The 18,408-nt window shown below is 44.5% G+C and overlaps 2 protein-coding genes across 3 annotated transcripts in view; one reads left to right on the top strand and one right to left on the bottom strand.

Annotated features, from left to right (window-relative positions):
• The window catches only part of BRAP (BRCA1 associated protein), a 90,679-nt gene that overhangs the window by 32,617 nt on the left and 39,654 nt on the right, over nt 1-18,408 (top strand). The gene's annotated exons all lie outside the window — the stretch shown is intronic.
• The window catches only part of ACAD10 (acyl-CoA dehydrogenase family member 10), a 51,576-nt gene that overhangs the window by 22,248 nt on the left and 10,920 nt on the right, over nt 1-18,408 (bottom strand). Inside the window, 8 exon segments of the mRNA XM_087857162.1 lie at nt 567-718; nt 1,762-1,912; nt 6,578-6,759; nt 8,390-8,458; nt 11,399-11,540; nt 12,714-12,873; nt 13,600-13,758; nt 17,957-18,151. Of these exon segments, the coding sequence (XP_087713288.1) occupies nt 567-718; nt 1,762-1,912; nt 6,578-6,759; nt 8,390-8,458; nt 11,399-11,540; nt 12,714-12,873; nt 13,600-13,758; nt 17,957-18,151 (1,210 nt within the window).

The following is an 18,408-nucleotide window of genomic DNA, read 5'->3' on the forward strand; positions in this document are numbered from 1 at the left end:
TCCTCTCCCACTCCCCCTGCTTGTGTTCCCTCTCTCACTGGCTGTCTCTATCTCTGTCGAATAAATAAATAAAATCTTAAAAAAAAAATGATGCTGTAGAAAAAATACTTAATGGCATGAAAACATGTCCAAAATATATAATTACGTGAAAAAAGCAGGCCATAAAATCATAGAATCGCATTTTCATTTAAACAAATGTATGCATGCACACAGAAAAATGAAAATGTTGGCAACGGTCCTCTCTGAGACTATCGATGACTTTAACTTTTCCCTTTGTTATCTGCTGGCTCCAACATTTTTAAATAAACTTGTATTTTTAATTTAGAAAATTAAATAGAAATTAATTGTGTAAAAACATAAGAGGGGTCTATGCACACATCCTTCTCACTTAACATACACCCTACACCCATCTCCCCCAGGAATGCATCCCAAGTGCATTTCCGCCCAAACCACCAGGACCTCAATTTCATGCACCCACACCAGCCATCACCGCTACCTCTCTGCCTCAGCTGCTTTGACAATGGAGCTGCCTCGTTCCCTCCTCCTTCCCCCTGAGCGGTTCCTACCTCGCAGCAGGGAACCAGGAAAACTGGATGGTAGGTAGTGAGCCAGGCAGCTGAAGGCCACATCCACAAGGGGGTCGCCTAAGGTAGAGAGCTCCCAGTCAAGGACAGCAAGCACTTCAGCCTTCTCTGGATGGAACAGCAGGTTGTCCAGCCTGAATAAGCCCCAGAAGGAATAGAGAGACCGCTCTAAGGAAACTGAGCACTGGAGTGTGTTCTGTGCCGGGTGTCTTCCATTTGCCCGTCCAAATGCACTTCCCACCCCCTTAGCCCCTCGGGGTCCCCGTCCACTAGCTCCCTTGCCCTCTGGCTCAGGTGGGCTCAGCCAATGAGGACACCAACGGGAGACAGGAAGGGGGCAGATGGCTGAGGGACGTTGTATTCCTCTCCCAGGGCCACAGTTTTGGTGAGGTAGCCCTCTCCACATAGTGATCCTTTCTGGGTTCTGGTAATTCCTCCTTCCCTGTGATAGGTTTAACACGGATCTGCAAATTCTTGGACACTCCTTCCACAAGAAGAAGAGTCTAATTCTTTGCTGCTTGAAGCAGTTGGCTTCTAACAAATATAATGCAGGTGGAAGTGATATTAAGTGACTCCAGAGCCTCGCTCAGAAAAGGGGGTCCGCTCCCAAACAGCCCTCTCTTGGAACACACATCTTTCAGCCCTGAGCCCCCAGGTAAGAAGTCCAGCTACCCAGAAGCTACTATGCTGGAGAGACCCTGTGGGGACCACAAAGAGACAGACAGAGGCCCAGGGAGCCCAGCTGTTCAGGCTTTTCTGTCCCAAGGCCAGGCATGTGAGCAACCCTCCAGGAGACTTCAGCCCCACCTGAGAGCCACCCCAGCTGAAACAAGCGATCCTGTCCCCAGACTGCAGATTCGCGAGCAAAACAACTGCTGTCGTTGTTTGTAGTCATCCAATCTGGGAGATTTTTATGTTGTCGTGGTAACTGGAGCACATGCGTGCACGTTCCAACCTGAGGGCAGTAGGACGGCCCGCCATCTTAACAGATTATCTGGCCCAAAATGTCAATAGGCCAAGGTGGAGAACCCTGCCTTAGAAGGCTACGCACAGAGAGATCCTTTGTAAAGGGTACCATCGTCAACTGTAAATCGGGCTCAGACCAGCTGCTTAATTTCCCCTTCAAGTGCCCTGCCCATCATTTTTCACATCTAGATATCCACCCGTCCTCACAGACCTGAAGTCCCCATGCACCACTGTCGTCTTCTGTTGCCTGGGAAGATGGAGTGGCAGCCATTGGATGAGCCTCTCCATCGCCGGGATGGTGCTGGTTTCTGAGGCTCGATACTGCTTAGTCCAGGTTTGCACCTGCCGTCGAATATAGTCCCCTGAGGGGAAGAGAATTCGAACACTGTAACATCCTCCAAAGGTTCCAGAAAGTAACCGAAACAGTGAAAGCCCTGGTAATGCTCCTCTGGTAACCTAGGAGTTTCTCACAGGATGCTCCTTCCACCATGGCTGGATCGGTGGGGCGTGGGCGTTGTTCCCAGCCACAAGGCCTGCAAGCCTGATCCCTGGCCCTCTCAGACATCCCACGAGCTTCCTAACAGTCTTTACAAAATCCCTTTTTGGCTAAACAACAGTGGTTGGCTAAGCACATGGACTCTGAGGCCAGACTGCCTGGGTGTGACTCCCAGCTCTGCCATTCTCTATCTTTGTGTCTCAGACAGATCACTTAACCTCTCCATACCGTGGTTTTTCTTTGTCAGCGAGATGGTCCTCAGAGAGTTGTTGGGAGGATAAAACATGGAAAGCCCTGGAGACATTCCCGGCATGTGTAAGTACTACATGCGTATTTGCTATCTTTATTCAGTTGTTTGCTAAGAAACCCAAGAGATACCACCATTGAGGAACTTGTAGGTTACATCTGGGACTGGACACTGGAAGGAGTTCTGGAGTCAACTCGGCTCAGTCAAGGTCTTCAACTGACTTAACCTCTCCGAGCCTCCCTTGCTTCTTCTGTATGAACGTACTGACACCTAAATTCCCCAGGACTGTTGTGAAGGCTAACCGAAATCCATACGTAACAGGCCAAATACTGAGCTGCACAGAAGGCCGCTCAATGAATGGTGGCCATTATCATTGTCCTGATTATTGTCAACTGACAATTATTAATTGTCACTATTAATATAATTAATAAACATGTCAGGCCCTCATCCCTCATCTGAGAGACAAATGGTCCCCAGAAGCTGAAGGATTTGAAGACAAGGATTGAGAGATCCAGCTCCTTCTGTGGAGTCCACCTCACAGCTGGAGCGTCCAGACACCTGCCCTTTGGAAGATCTGGTTGGGCCATGAGAAGTGGAGATCGAAGTCCACAGGAATGTAATCCAAAACAAATCAAGCCTTTAGGAGTAGCTTCTAGTTTTCAGAATTACAGGAAACAGAAGACGGAAGTAAATAAAACCATAGGAAATAATCAAGACAAATATATAAGACAACTGACTTGGTCTGTTAAAAATTTCATTGAAAAAAAGAGGTGGGGGGGACTGTTCTAGATTCCTTAATCAGATCCCAATTTAGGGGGGGGAAATTCATTTATAAAAAATTTAAAGGGAAGGGACGCCTGGGTGGCTCAGTTGGTTAAGCATCTGACTCTTGGTCTCGGCTCCAGTCACAAGCCCCACATCGGGTTCCATGCTCAGTGCAGAGTCTGCTTGAGATTCTTTCTCTCCTTCTGCCCCTCCCCCTTCTCTCTCTTTCTCTCTCTCTAAAATAAATAAATCATTTTAAAAAAAGATATAAGGGGATAATTGATGAAATGTATCTGAATATTGACTAGGTTTTAAATATTCAAGGAAAATTGTAAATTTTCTTAGATGTGATAATAGCATTGGGAAATGTCCTTATTTTTAGAAAAATGGATACAGAAGTATTTAGGAGTCAAGTGTTAGGGTCTCTTCAACTTCGTTAAATATATATATATATATATATATATATATATATATATATATATATATATATATATGAGAGAGACATATAATATATATATTTATATATATATATTATACATAATATATGAGCTCAGGTCGTGAGCTTAGGGTTGTGAGATCGAGCCCCACGTCCAACTCCGTGCTCAATGTAGAGTCTGCTTGTCCCTCTGCCTCTGCTCTTCCCCCTCTCTTTCTCAAATAAATAAATACATAAAATCTTAAAAAAAAAAAAAAGGAAAATCTCCTATATGGATTTGGGACCTCCCACCCCAAACACACCAACTAGCGCTGCACACATTTCCTTCTCACAGGAAGCAGATGCAACAGCCCCTGTGTCTGGCTCTGTTGGCCACTGGTCTCTATCAAGCCTGCCAAGGCACTGAAACATCCTTCCTCCAACAACTGCCCCTCTGGGATAAGAAAAGAGGATGATGTGCTCCCTGCAGGTCGCTGGTGTTAGAAAGGTTCTTTGTGGTAATCGGACGTACCTAAAGGATCTTTGTCAAAAGTCCTTCTTACTTAGAAATCATGTTTGTGTGCAATCTCTCTCTCTCTCTCTCTTTTTAAACAGATGTAAATGTGTACTCTTTAACAGATAATACATTCACATGCCTTGGAATAAAGTGACAGAAGGGCATACAGTAGTCTTTCTCCCACCCTCTGCCAGCCACTCAGCTCTTTTTCCCCAAAGGAAACCCACGTCACCAATTTCTTGGAGATATTCATGTGTGCAAGCAAATATTTAAATACATTTGAATATGTAAATTTATTCAAATATGCCACCCCTTTGCACAAATGGTAGTATCTATTTATAGCCAGTGCCCTGCCCAGCAGCTGGATTCCTGACACTACCAGAGAAATTGCAGGTTTCTTGAAAATGAAGCTCTAATGTCTCTGTAGCTGGACCAGTGAACCTGAAGCATGATGAGGCTGCTTTATGCTATCAGGCTCAAAACACAGCCAATGGCCCGGGATGCTAGCCCTTGGGTCACATGAAATCACATCAGATTTCTGCTTTGTCCCTTTGTGCTAAAAGGTCGGTGGAAAAAGCATCAAAACAGTCTACTTTAAAAATAAAAGGCAAAGGGTCAGACAGCACATGGGAGAGACTTCGTAAGCTGTTGTCTCTCCAGGGCAGGATGTCACACTGCCCATCCTGCATCTGCCTGAGGCTTTATCTTCATTCAGAGCACTGGGAGAGCCACCACCTGTGAGGGACGCAGCGCAGGACTTTTTTTTTTTTTTTTAAAGATTTTATATATTTATTTATTTGACAGAGATAGAGGCAGCCAGCGAGAGAGGGAACACAAGCAGGGGGAGTGGGAGAGGAAGAAGCAGGCCCATAGCATAGGAGCCTGTTGTGGGGTTCGATCCCATAACGCCGGGATCACGCCCTGAGCCGAAGGCAGACGCTTAACCGCTGTGCCACCCAGGCGCCCCCCGACTTTTTTTTTTTTTTAACCCAACCTTTACTATTGAGAAAACTATGACAAAGTAAGGTGACTTTGCCCAAGGTTCCTAACAAATTAGCATCCAACTTCTGCTCCAATCCTCTTTCCATCTTGAAACAATGGATCCATATGGACAATATGTGTTGTCTTTGCCTACTGGCCCTTTTCCTGGTGACTAGGGCTGCCAGATAAAATACAGGATACCCAGTTAAATGTGAATTTTAGATAAACAACAAATAAAATTTTACTTGAGGTGGAGGGGAACCCACACTGAGCTGGTATCTCTAGTCAACAGGTTAGAATATGGGGGGGATGGTATGGATCTGGCTGTACTCGGAAGGGGTGGGGAGAACCCCCTCAATTTGGGCTGGGAAGTCAGCAAACTTTCTCTGTTGTAACAAAGTGTTTCAACCTGACTACTTGTGGGGACTCAGCTCATGTGCCTGTGGAGAGGTGGAACTTTAGGTGACGTGGCAGAAATGGCAGGAAGTTGACGTACATGGAAGACATACGACAGCCTCTGATATGGTCCTATAGAAAACATGTTTTGGTTAAAAGCAGACAAAGAAGAAAATACAGCTTAGCTGGGAGATACTTTTTGACTATAGCCAAGAATACATACTGGTGAAAAGTCAAATACTCTTGAACTTTCCAGGGCAGAAAAAGGGAAATTCTTTGGCTTGTGCTAAAGTTTGTGTATGGAGACAGTGGTGACAGTGATTTTAAAATTGTGTCTGTCAGATTTATAGAATGCTACACTTCAATATACCTGACTTAAGAAAGAAAGAAAGAAAGAAAGAAAGAAAGAAAGAAAGAAAGAAAGAAAGAAAGAAAGAGAAAGAAAGAGAAAGAAAGAAAGAGAAAGAAAGAAAGAAAGAAAGGGGGGCGCCTGGGTGGCACAGCGGTTGAGCGTCTGCCTTCGGCTCAGGGCGTGATCCCGGCGTTATGGGATCGAGCCCCACATCAGGCTCCTCCGCTATGAGCCTGCTTCTTCCTCTCCCACTCCCCCTGCTTGTGTTCCCTCTCTCGCTGGCTGTCTCTATCTCTGTCGAATAAATAAATAAAATCTTAAAAAAAAAAAAAAAAGAAAGAAAGAAAGAAAGAAAGAAAGAAAGAAAGAAAGAAAGAAAGAAACAAAGAAAACAAACCTGACAATAACAAGGAGGATAAGGGACAACTGTAACTCTTAGATAGTAAAAAACAAGCAGAAACAAATTCTACAATGAAGATACCTTGGCATAATGGCATTTTAAAAGTCTGTCCCTATTGAAAAGAATATTTAGGGGAAAGAGTAAAAAACAGAAGAAGGTATCTTAAATACTCTTGGCCAGTACCAGAAAACATAAAGATTGAAATGGTCCAGCAAGATCAAAGTTGAAGGGAAGAGAGATTCTGTAGGCCATGAAGGGACGTATCCAAGGATAATATATCTAGGTAAATTGACACCTCCATTAAAATGAAACTGGATTACCAAGTAGGGGGCTAAGAAGCCCACCTCAAATTTAGCAAATACCGAGTGTATTAACACCCTGACATCATGCAAATCCTGAAAACAGGGGCACCAGTGAGGAACCCGTCAGCACAAAAGACAAAATGGCCTTGTGCTCACCGTGTTTCCCGTAGTCTTCTAGGCCTGCAGCCTTGAGGTCCACACTGTGAATTTTGCACAAGACTCTGTTCATGGCAGTGTATATGGCCCGCCTCTGGCTGGGCTCCAAGCCTGGAAGAGAGGGGTCTCTGTAGATGAGGCCTGGGCAGTACTCCATCAGATAGAAGGGGGTGCCGATGACTCTGGGAAGGACACAGACAGGGGGCTTCAGGGGGCCAGCTCAATATGGCAAGCTGTTAGTCATGGAATTTTTTTTTAAAGATTATTTTAGAGAGCACGTGCGTGTGAGAGAGAATGGGGAGGGGCAGAGGGAGAGGAAGAGAGAGAATCCTCAAGCAGACTCCTCACTGAACGTGGAGCCCAACATGGACCCTGAGATCATGACCTGCGCCTAAAAGAGCCAGCTGCTCAATGGACTGAGCCACTCAGGTGCCCTGACATTGCTCTTTCTAACTGTCCTATCTGTTCACTCTAAGTACTGGGGAAGGAGTTCAGACCCAGATTGCTAGATAATTCCTTTCCTTTGCACATAAGCACAGAGTGTTACAAGTACCCCATCCCCAAACCAATCCACGCACACAGCCCTGTCTATACTTTTTTGCCAGCATATCTCTCTTCTGTTTGGTCCACTCGTGAAGCGACGGGAATGGAGTTTAACTGTGATAATGGAGAAAAGCAGCATGTTGAGAGGGGGACTTTGGAGCCATACAGAACTAGGTTTAAATCCCACCTCTGCCCCTTCCTAGCAGTGTGATTGTGAGAGACTTACTAAGCCTCTCTAGGCTTTGTTGTTTTAATCTGTAAAACTTCAAAGCGTTGTTGTCAGAATTAGGGGAGCAAATATACATGGATAGCCTGGTTCCAATGAGGCTTCAATAAATATCCCTTCTTCTTACTGATGTTATTTCTATCATTATCTGGTAGTGTGAGGGACACATATACCACTCTGTGGTATTAAGGTGACACACCAAAATCTCATTAATCCATTTTTTTAGTCATTACTAGAAATCAGTTTACTATTCTAAAAAGTTGTTTTGAAAATTCTACCATTAAAACTGCTTACCCTGACTTGACCATGGGCTAGATATTAAATTTATTATTAAATTATTTTTAATTATCTTAAGTATAATAACCTGCTGTGATTATGAAAGAAAATGTCTTTATTTTTAGGTGGTGTATGCTGTATGCAACTTACTTCAAAAGATTCAGCCAAAAGTAATTGATATAGAGAAAGACAGAGAGAAAACATTTATTTATAAAATGTATGAAGTTATAAAATTATTAGATTGTATAATTATTGCTATTACATAAAGTTATTTACATAATATACACTATACACATACATATTTACATATAGAAAGCAAATGTGGCAAAATGTTAACAACGTTTTAATCTAGATGAAGGACTCTTTATACTATTTTTTTCTTCTTTCAACTTTTCTGTATGTTTCAAAATTGTCATAATTAAAAAGTTGGGGCAAAAAGAGACAGACTCAAAGAGCTTCTACAAAGCAGTTTAGAAGAACCATAATAAAAAATTAACAAAACAAGCAACATGAAACTAGATGAATATAAATTTTTTAAAAAATAAAAAATGTTTTCTACCAATTTGCACAAAAGCAAGCATTTCTTTATCTTTCAGGATAACTTAAAGATCTGGGAACTTCCAGGGAAGGTTGCCATAAAGTCTCTTTTTCTCTCCCACCCAAATTTTATTTGTCTTCACTCTAACAAAGTGGGATTTGAGCTACTATATGGGCTTTTCTCTTCTGTAGTTCAAATATGTAATAAAAGAAATAAACCCAAACATTACCCTGAATCTTCACAGAGGTCAAGAACTTTGGGGACAGGCACTCCAGCATTTGCAAGGGCTTTCATTATCCTGCCAGAACAAAGAGAAATGAGCAACACTGCTGGCTGAATTGATGAGATTTTCTTGAAACTGTTTTTCTGGATTAAAGTCAGTACATGCAGAAATTAAAGCAAAGTTCTAAAAAATATTCAATTGACCCTGAAATAGGTAAGAAGAACAAAAAAACAGACGGGACAAACAAGAAACAAATAGCAAAATTATAGAACTAATTCAAACATCAATAGTTACGTTACATTAATTAGATTAAACATTTTAATTGAGACAGAGATTGTCATACTGCATGGAAAAGCAAGACCTAACTATATGCTGTCTACAGGAGACATTCTTTTTTTTCTTTTTTAAGATTTTTTTTTTTTATTCGAGAGAGGGAGCGTGCACGAGAGACAGCAGGGAAAGGGGCAGAGGGAGAGAGAGAGAATCCCAAGCAGACTCTGTGCTGAATGTGGAGCCTGACTTGGGGCTCGATCTCATGACCCTGAGACATGACCTGAGCTGAAATCAAGAGTCGGATGCGTAACCGACTTAGTCACCCAAGGCACCCCTTAAGGAGGAAATTTTTAAATGTTTTAAATAGAAAAATAATTACTCGGTCTTATCACCAGTATTTGGCTCCTGTTTTTCCCTGCCTGGTGTCCTTTCCCTGCTTCCTCTTCTGATAATAATACCTGGGCTTTCCTTTGGGAAACAGCTCTCTGTAGTCACTGTCAGTCCACATGGTTTGGGTGGGACTGACCCAATCCCTGGTTCCAAGCATGGGCACAAGACCCAGATTCAGCCAATCTGATGCATCCTCCTGACCCCAGACGATGGTTCGTACTGGGCCAATGAGTCAGTCTCAGGAGGTATGCTGGAACATTCACTGAGGTTATGGAGGAAAAAAGAGGGGCAAGATGGAGGGAGAGAATGAATGCGTCCTGGTGATATTATTTGGATCTAGTCATGCCTGAAAGATTTTAAATTATGAAGCCAATATATTTTTACCTCTCCTATTAAAAAATAAAAAAACACTTAAGTCAGTCTAGTGGGTTTCTGTCACTCACAGCTGAAGGACAGTAACATGCTACGCCAACATGGTAAATATGTTGGTACGTTCCTTTCTAATATTTTTGTTTCTGTGCAGAAGTCTTTTAAAAAAACATAATTAGGGGCAACTACCTGGCTTAGTCGCTGGAGCGTGCAACGCCTAGTCTCAGGGTTGTGGGTCTGAGCCCCATGTTGGGTGTAGAGAGTACTAAAAAAAATACAAAACATAGGGTACTACTGCATGTGGTTTGTATCTGTTTTTATCACAATTTTATCATGACATTTCTGTGTTATTTAAGTGTACTTTTGTTGGCTGCAGTAACAGCACAGTCATTAAGGCTGGGCTGTGGAATCCTACTGCCCCCGGGTGTGAGGCCAAACTCCGTCACTCACATGCTAGTTGTGTGTCCGGGGGATGTTGTTTAACGTCTTTAAGCCTCGATTCCCTCGCCAGTAAAATGGGGATAATAGTAAGGTATCATGAGTTGTTGTGAGAATGCTTTGGGTTAACAATACATCGAAAGCATTTATTATAGTGCCTGGCTCATATTAAACACTCAGTAAATGTGGGCTGTTACACTTGTTGTCGTTGTTGCAACAAGTAGCTATGCCAAGGTTTAATCATTTCTTGATTACCACTAGGCTGTTTCCAATTTTTTATTATAAACATTGTGGTGGCAGTATTAATGCATAAAGCTGTTTTCCCTGTTGAGAATTATTTTTTAAAGAGACATTCCTCTAACTGGAATTATTAGATCTAAAAGTGTGACTACTCTGAGGTTTTTAATAAATTGTGTCATGCTGTTTTCTAAAATTTCCCGAATTGTTCAAATTTATACTTGGCACTTTATAAGCAGATACCACATTAGATTTCATCTTCAAATGCACATTTTATTCCTGCACTAATATGGAAAGTCCCTGCATTCCTGGATTTTCGGAAGTGTCACTGTAGCACCCCAGAATTCCTCAGTACCTCTGGGAATGGGCAGAGAGCGTTTGCAAGCAGGAGGCATAAGAACGGAGTGGGGGCTTCACACTTTTAGGGTTTCCCTCCTATAAACACACACCAGCTCCTGTGTGGGCACATAGACAAATGCTCAGAAATAGCTCTAGGTTTTCTCCTCTGATGACCCCCTAAGGCTTCATAGTCATCAGTCACCAGTGCCTATAATACTTGGAGAAGTCAGATTCCAAGAACTAAAAAGTCCAAAGGAGAGACAGGAAACAGTGCGAACAAGAAGGGGCCAAGAGACGACATCACATTTCCCTTACGACTCTGCAACACTCCTTCTGCAGAGCATCCTGGGCTGCAAGGAAGAAGGAAGCAGAGGAAGAGAAAGGCTTTCAGGACAGTAAGCCTCCCACTGGGGCCCATCCAGAATTTTCATCTCTCTCTCAAAGAGTTTGGAGCTAGTTTTTTTTTTTTCAACCTACTATGTTTAAATTATCCTATTTGCAAAGGGGTTGGGAGGTTGTAATATATTTATTCTTTTACATATTTTATTATGGAAAATTTCAAACATACCTCAGTAGAGAGATTCATATGACAAACCCCCACATGCCCACCGCCCACTATCACTTCATGGCCATACTTGTTTTGGCCTCAGCCCCACTGATACATTGAATATAAGATTAACAGTCTTAAAGTCTTTAAGACTCAAGGGTAAGACTAGTGAGTATTTTAGGAATGCCTTTTTTCACCCAGAGGTTCCCAAAAAAGTCTAGTTTTCTAGAGGTATAGGTATGGAAAAGAGAAAACAAACTTCTGAATAAAATCAGGTTGCATGTTCTTATTGGGAATAATTTTAGAAATTCACCCTTGCAGATTTAAATGCGTCAGGGCCCTCTGACGGAGTGCTGGCTTGTCAGTTCGGGGCTGAGCCACGAGGGCCGGGGGGTAAGGACACCCCAGCTCTGAGAACTTACCTGAACTCCCTCTCCACTGCATGGGTGGATGGAACGAGTGTCCCCGGGGGCTTCCTCCTCAGAACCAGCTGGTGGTTACCGAGCCTGATGTAGTAGGTTGGATTGGACTGGCCGTGATCAAACTGAAGGAGTTCCAATGGGCCTGCAAGTTTGAAAACCAAGGAAACGAAAGCAGTTCTGAAGGACAGAGCTGGGCATTCCTGCTTTCTAATGAGTACCACATTTGGGGTGCAGAACATTCTGATTTGGGATGCACCTCCTCGGGGACCAGAAGTGCTGAGTCCCAGGCGTACCTGGCCCTGTGCTCAGGTCCACTACCATGTGGCAAAGGCCACTCCGTTTCTATCACTTTGTACAGGTGTCCAATTTTGTCCCTCTTGCCAACTCCGGCTCTGGGAAGAAAGCTTTTGGTTCTGTTCATCAGCCACAAGCACAGTCGTGGCAACCCATCAGGCGAAACGGAATGCTTTAAGCCTGAGGATGAAAAGTGCCCTCGTGTGTCCCTCAGCCACACAGCCAAACCGCGCCTGACACTGGCGCGGCGGCTGAAAGGAGCTTCTGCTGAGGCCTAGAGCCTGGGCCAAAGTGCTTTCATGAGACTCGCGCTCCCACCCCAGTGTGCTGAACTCTATGGCTCCCGCCCAGAAACATTCTAATTAACCCACAGCTTTGTAACAAGACTGAACTCTGGACATAGATTCGTCTCACATGGTCGGAAGAGCAGGCAACGAGAGGTTGCCTGAGTTTGCTGGCCTGCTCCAAAAGGGCCCCTCAGTGGTACAAGAGGCCCTAAGAACAATCCAGCCCCTGGAGAACAGAACTGTGAAGCTCCACACAAAAAGCCTTCTTCAAGGATAGACTGGGTGGAGGCAAGACTTTATCACCAGGTGGACAGGTCTTCAAAAGCCCCCGGGGCAGCTGTTTTTCCGAGGGTGAAATTCAAAGAATGAAAGAGTGACCTTCAAGGAGATGGGAGGCAACTTGTCTCATTGTCAACTCAGTCAGCTTAAGTCACCTCCACATCTCAAAACAATCCGACACACTCCAGCGCCCCTGGGCACACACCACCGGCCCCAGGTCCCAGGGGGTCCCTGCGACACGACACCATGGTCTCAGGTGGAAGAGGGGGCGCATGACCTTTGGGGGTTAATGCTTTTTCCCAAGCAAGACTGAAAGCTGCACTCGGATCCACTGAGCCCAATGGCTGTTTTCCTCACCACTGCCTCTGTCTCGCATACTCCACCGGGGTCTGAAAGGGAGAACCAGACTGAAAGCCGAGCCTGGAGAGAGTCAGCAAAATCCAAACATGGAATACCTGTGCTTTGGGTCCCCAGTAAGTCTTTGAGGTACTTCTCCAAGGAATCTCGTGGAATTTCCACTGTCTTTCTCACAGGGCCAGTGTTTGGAATAACCATTCTCAATGTAAAGCCCAAAAGGGTTTCTAATTCCTTTACGGCAGTCTCTGGGTCATCAACCTGGTTTCAAAGAGAATATTGAACGTGTGTCACCAGTCAGCCCTGACCTGGCCTCCGGTCTGTTCTCTAAAAAGGTAGTTCTTTAGAGGGAGATAGCCAAGAAGTCAGGTCTCTGAGCAAGGAGACTTTGGAGGCCAGCATATTCAGCTAACAAGGGAGCTATAGAAGGAGCCTCCTCTTCCCATTTAATTCCTAACCACATTTAACTTTCCTCTCTGCTGGGAAGAGTGCCAGCCAGGTAAGAGTCCATGATGCTCGTTCATGCCAGGAGGGCAGCATACTGTGCTGCGGCCCCCACCCTGTCCCAACGGCCTGTCAGCTTCATAGTGAAAACCCAAACATAGGAAGCCGGTCGGAGACCTCCTCTCATGTGGCTTCTCACGCTTCACAGCCATGATCTGGGTGGTCGTGTGGCTGGTTGCTGCTGGCTCCACCCAGAACAGTGTCCCTAGGATAGCCTAACTGCCATCCCAATGTCTTAAGCCTGCCGTCCACCTCCTTGTGTAATTCTTCTCTCAAAAGGCCTTCTTAGTATGTGTTTGTCCTACTTCCCTTTGCAAATGCGAATGGCTCATCACATAGATTTTCTAATTAATTAAAAAAAATAAGACTACAGCAGCATGGGGGAAAACCACTAAACATAACTACGATTGTGAACAGGACTGCACGAAATGCTTAGGCTAGTGCCTGGTGCACAGCAGGGGTTCAGAAAATAGTGACTGTTACCTGAATGGTGTGAATGCCCAGGCTGGCGGCTGCTTTTAGATTCGGCCCAAGATCATCGAGAAAAATGGACTCAGAAGGCTGCAGGCCAAGCCGCTCCAAGCACAGCTTGTAGATCCTGGGGTCTGGCTTACAGAGACCTTCTAGGCAGGATTCCACGACCTGCGCGAGGGACAGGAATGAGAGGTGAGTGCCTCTAAAGGTGGTGCTCCCACATGCGTTCTGCCATTGTTTTTGAAAAGAATAGTATCAGGACAGTTGAGATTTGATATAACAAGTAACTGAAGAGTGTTATGATATAAAATGATGTTGCTTTTAAAAGCATGGGGGCGCCTGGGTGGCACAGCGGTTAAGCGTCTGCCTCCGGCTCAGGGCGTGATCCCGGCGTTCTTGGATATAGCCCCACATCAGGCTCCTCCGCTATGAGCCTGCTTCTTCCTCTCCCACTCCCCCTGCTTGTGTTCCCTCTCTCGCTGGCTGTCTCTATCTCTGTCTGTCAAATAAATAAATAAAATCTTTTTTTAAATAAATAAATAAATAAATAAATAAATAAATAAATAAATAAATAAATAAATAAAAGCTGGATATGGAAATACTGGATTCCCACCTGGGGGAAAGCTCAGAAAACCAGAGTTTGTGACCTTGTGCAAACAGCGAGCCTGTGATGGGCCTCCGTGTCCTCCTCAGTAACACGGGGATCCTAATAGCTGTCTTACCTACTGTCGCGGTTGTCGAGAACTTGAAACGGAAGTTGAGTGAGTCCCACAATGACAAAGCATTTTGCTAATGTTAGATATTGTGGCTACGCAGAAGAGCTTTAGGAAAAGTACTTCACCATTTTTTCAGAAAGAAGGCACTGGTTACTCCTACAAAAGACACATGACCTTAACGTCTGTACTTCAGAAGCTAAAACACAAAACAGCCATCCTCAACTTAGGACAGATGCCAAAGAGACTGTTCGTGGCAAAGACACTATTCCTTTTACGCGAAGAGCTCCCTGTGTCCTGATAGCCTTGCTTCAACCGTGTATGTGATCTGGAACTAGCAGGGGGAAGGGGGGGCTGCCACGGGTGCAGGAGCACCCTGCAAAAGCTGTCCCGGTGCCAGGCTACCTCTGATCCATCAACCCCATGCAGGTCCTCACACTGTCCCCGGAACTTAACCTCCTTTAGTGGGCCTAAAACAGCCACAGAGGACTAGACCCGCTATCCTCTGGTCTACCCTGGGACTAGAACTCAATCCCTGCTCCCTCCTGGAAGGAATCACATTCTCCAAGACCAAGGACAAACCTGAGGGCCTCTTCCTCTACTCCACACTGCATTGTTCAGGGTTGGGTGAGAGCTGCCCTTTCAGGTAAATAAATGTTCTGAATACATAGGACCTCTCTACTTAGTCTTCCCTGTCTCTTAAGCACCTGAATGAGCTAAAAAAGACAAGCTCCATATAAAGACTATGTCAATAGTGGGTAGCAAAGAAGCTGGGTGTTTCAGACACAGACCAGGGTCCGTGCTGCAAGGGAGGGTGTGCTAGCTGAGACAGATGAGACGGGGCACGGAGCCAAGGGGACAGGGCCGAGTTCTCATGAGCAGACATCTCTCAGGAGCCACTACACTGAGAGTCACTGTGTTGGGGAAGTGAAAAAATTCTTCAGATTTAAGTTTGATAAGATCCCTGGCCTTCTCTTTCTGTTCTGTTTTGCAAGCTGAAAAAGTTCTGGAGATTTATTTCATAACAACATGAATATACTTAATGCTACTGAACACTTAAAAATTGTTACGATGGTAAATTTTATGTTATGTGGGTTTTCACAATAAAACCCAATGTAAAAAATTTTTTTAATTAAAAAAAATTAGATGAGGGGTACCTGAGTGGCTCAGATGGGTAAACGTCTACCGTCAGCTCAGGTCATGATCCCAGGGTCCTGGGATCCAGCCCCGCATGGAGCCTGCTTCTCCCTCCCCATCTGCCTGTTCCCCCTGCTTGTGTACTCTCTGTCTGTCTGTCTGTCAAATAAATAAATAAATAAAATCTTTTTAAAAAATTAGATTAAAAAATTTTAAAGCCAAGACAGATTCCTATAATACTGGTTGAAGATTTCAGCCTCTAATATAAACAGAGATTACAGGATTGCTTATACTCTCTATATTCCATCAAATGTTGTGTATGTGTGCATGTGCCTTAGAGCTTTAGAGAACAAAAACCTAAACCAATGCCCTTGAGGAAATACTTTTAAAATTCCAGGTCTCCTGCAGACCTAAGATATGAAAACCCACCAGAAAAGCTGCTGGAAAGCACACGCCAGAAAGCCTGTGAAGTCTAAATAAACACATCCATTTTTTTTAAAGAAGCTCATGGGTCTTTTAATTTGTAGCTTTTAAATTGTAGCTTCATTTGGAGGGCTCGGTGTGGAGCCTGACCAGCTTCAGTGGTTCAGATGAAGATATCATTCCTATAGCTGCACTGGATGGAAGGAATCTCTGAAAATAACTGCCATGTGCCAGGATCATGCAGAGAGCTTTGCATGCATTCTTCTGTGGGATGCACACAGCTGCCCTACACAAAGAAATTGCTATTCCTGAATTATAGATGAGGAAGCTGAGGTTCAAGGCAGCAAAGCTACTGTCCACGGTTTGCAAGTTGCAGAGACAGGATTGCATCTGGCTGGGGTTCGGAGCGCTCGCAGGGAGGGAGCCTGGAAGAGGTGTGTGTGTGTACTGTGGGGAAACCAATAATCAAAGCAGGTGGGGAGCCAGGCAAAGTGTCCGGAGGGGAGAGGACTCTATCTCTGATAGGCTTTCTACAAGAAGGAAGGAGGATGTGGAAGGTGAAAACAGCACTAGGTCGGGAGGTTAATTTCCAACCTTTGTGCTCCGACTTTCCGCCTGTCAATTCTACTAGATTTTACGTTCTGAAGTAGCACTGTCCGACAGCACCCTCTGCAGTGGTGGAAGTGCTGTATCCGCACTGCCCAATACAGTAGCCACGCACTAACCACATGTGGGGACTGAGCACTTGGAGCGTAGCAAGTGCGCTTCCAGAGGGAGGACTGCTTGTCGCGTGTGACGGTATCACGGAATCCCTTCACGCCGAGCCAGCACCCCGCACACAGTAACTGCTCCACACGAATTTATTTCCTAACTGAAGTACAAGCAGGTCATCTATAAATAATTCACATCTATTGCAGGATGATAATCTATTTTCTCTTGGGGAAATGGGAATCCTTTGTAGGTATTATAACCTCCGGGCAGAGAAGACCATCTCAGTATGTTCTCAGTGTAGTTTGATAGTCTAGCGCTGGGCTATCCAATGCAGTAACCACCGGCCATACGGGATTATTTACACTCAAACTAATAAAAATGAAATAAAATTCAGTTCTTCAGTGATACTAGCCACATTTCAAGTGCATATGTGACTAGTAGCAACCACATTGGATACTTCCATTACTGCAGGAAGTTTTGTTAGACAGCACTGGTCTCGGGATTAATGCCACAGAAATAGAGGGCAGCATCATTGGTCTTTTTTTCTTTTTTTGAGGGGGGGGAGGGGCAAAGGGAGAGGGAGAGAGAGAGAATCATCTTAAGCAGGGGCTCGATCTCACAACCCTGAGATCATGATTCTGAGATCATGACCTGAGCCAAAATCAAGAGTCAGATTGCTTAGCCAACTGAGCCACCTAGGCACCCCCCTTTTTTTCTTTTTTAAAAAGTATTTTTTTAGGGACGCCTGGGTGGCTAAGTTGGTTAAGTGTCTGCCTTCGGCTCAGGTCATGATCCCAGAGTCCTGGGATCTAGTCCCGAATCAGCCTCCTTGCTCAGCGGGAAGTCTGCTTCTCCCTCTGCCTGCAGCTCCCCCTGCATGTGTGCTCTCTCCCCCTCTCTCTCTGACAAATAAATAAAATCTTTTAAAAGATATTTATTTATTTAATCTCTACACCCAACATGGGGCTCGAACTCATGACCCTGGGATCAGTATTTGCACACCCTTCCGACTGAGCCAGCCAGGCTCCGCAACAGGGTTGGTCTTTGAAGAGAAAAGTTCAACCGGCCCTTTAAGATGTGAGGGCCAAAGGAAATGTGTGTGTTATGTGAGGAATAAGGTTCAAATTCAGAATGTGAAAGAGTCTCTAAAGCTGAGGTTTCAACCAGTTCTCAAACCCCCAAAATACTGGACTTTGCTGAGAGCTCAGTGACCTTTTTTAAAGTCCTTTTTTCATCCTGTTATGGCTATGCCTAATTTAGTCAAGTTCGTCTGAATAAGAAAACCCACTCACTCAAGACCTGCTAAAAGGCAGCGTTTAATGGCGCAATCTGAAGCAAGGACAGAGACTCTGTTGTTATTGTCTGGATCACTTCAAGCTTACCACATCAAACTGTTTCCGGTCCAGGGGCAAAAAGCTTTTCCCACTGGGAAGATAAAAATTATTGCTCAAGACTGCAGTCCGAAGGCCTTTTGCCCGAATCTGGGTGATGGCCTCAGTCATCACTGGGAACTGCTTTGCCACTTGCTCACTGGTCAGCAGAGAGAAAAAGGAGCCCACAGGTACGGAGGTCTTCGCCTAAAAGGGGGGAGGGGAGAGGAGAATGAACAATAATTAAGAGTAGGAGGAACAGCTTATCACCAACAAGAGGGAAATATTGCTACCTAAAGGAATTCTCCTTCGGCCTTACGAACAAGGTTGTGAAGACAGACTTCAAGTGCCAATGGTGAGAGAATGGAGTTATTTATATCAATATTCCAGTTACATGAATTCTTTATTTCACGCATGGATTGGCAATCTTCAAAAGCATAGACTCCAAAGGTATATGAAGCACA

The sequence above is a fragment of the Ursus americanus genome, chromosome 30 (genome assembly GCF_024610735.1).
Source record: "Ursus americanus isolate L20-20 chromosome 30, mUrsAme1.1.p, whole genome shotgun sequence".
Taxonomy (NCBI): Eukaryota; Metazoa; Chordata; class Mammalia; order Carnivora; family Ursidae; genus Ursus; species Ursus americanus.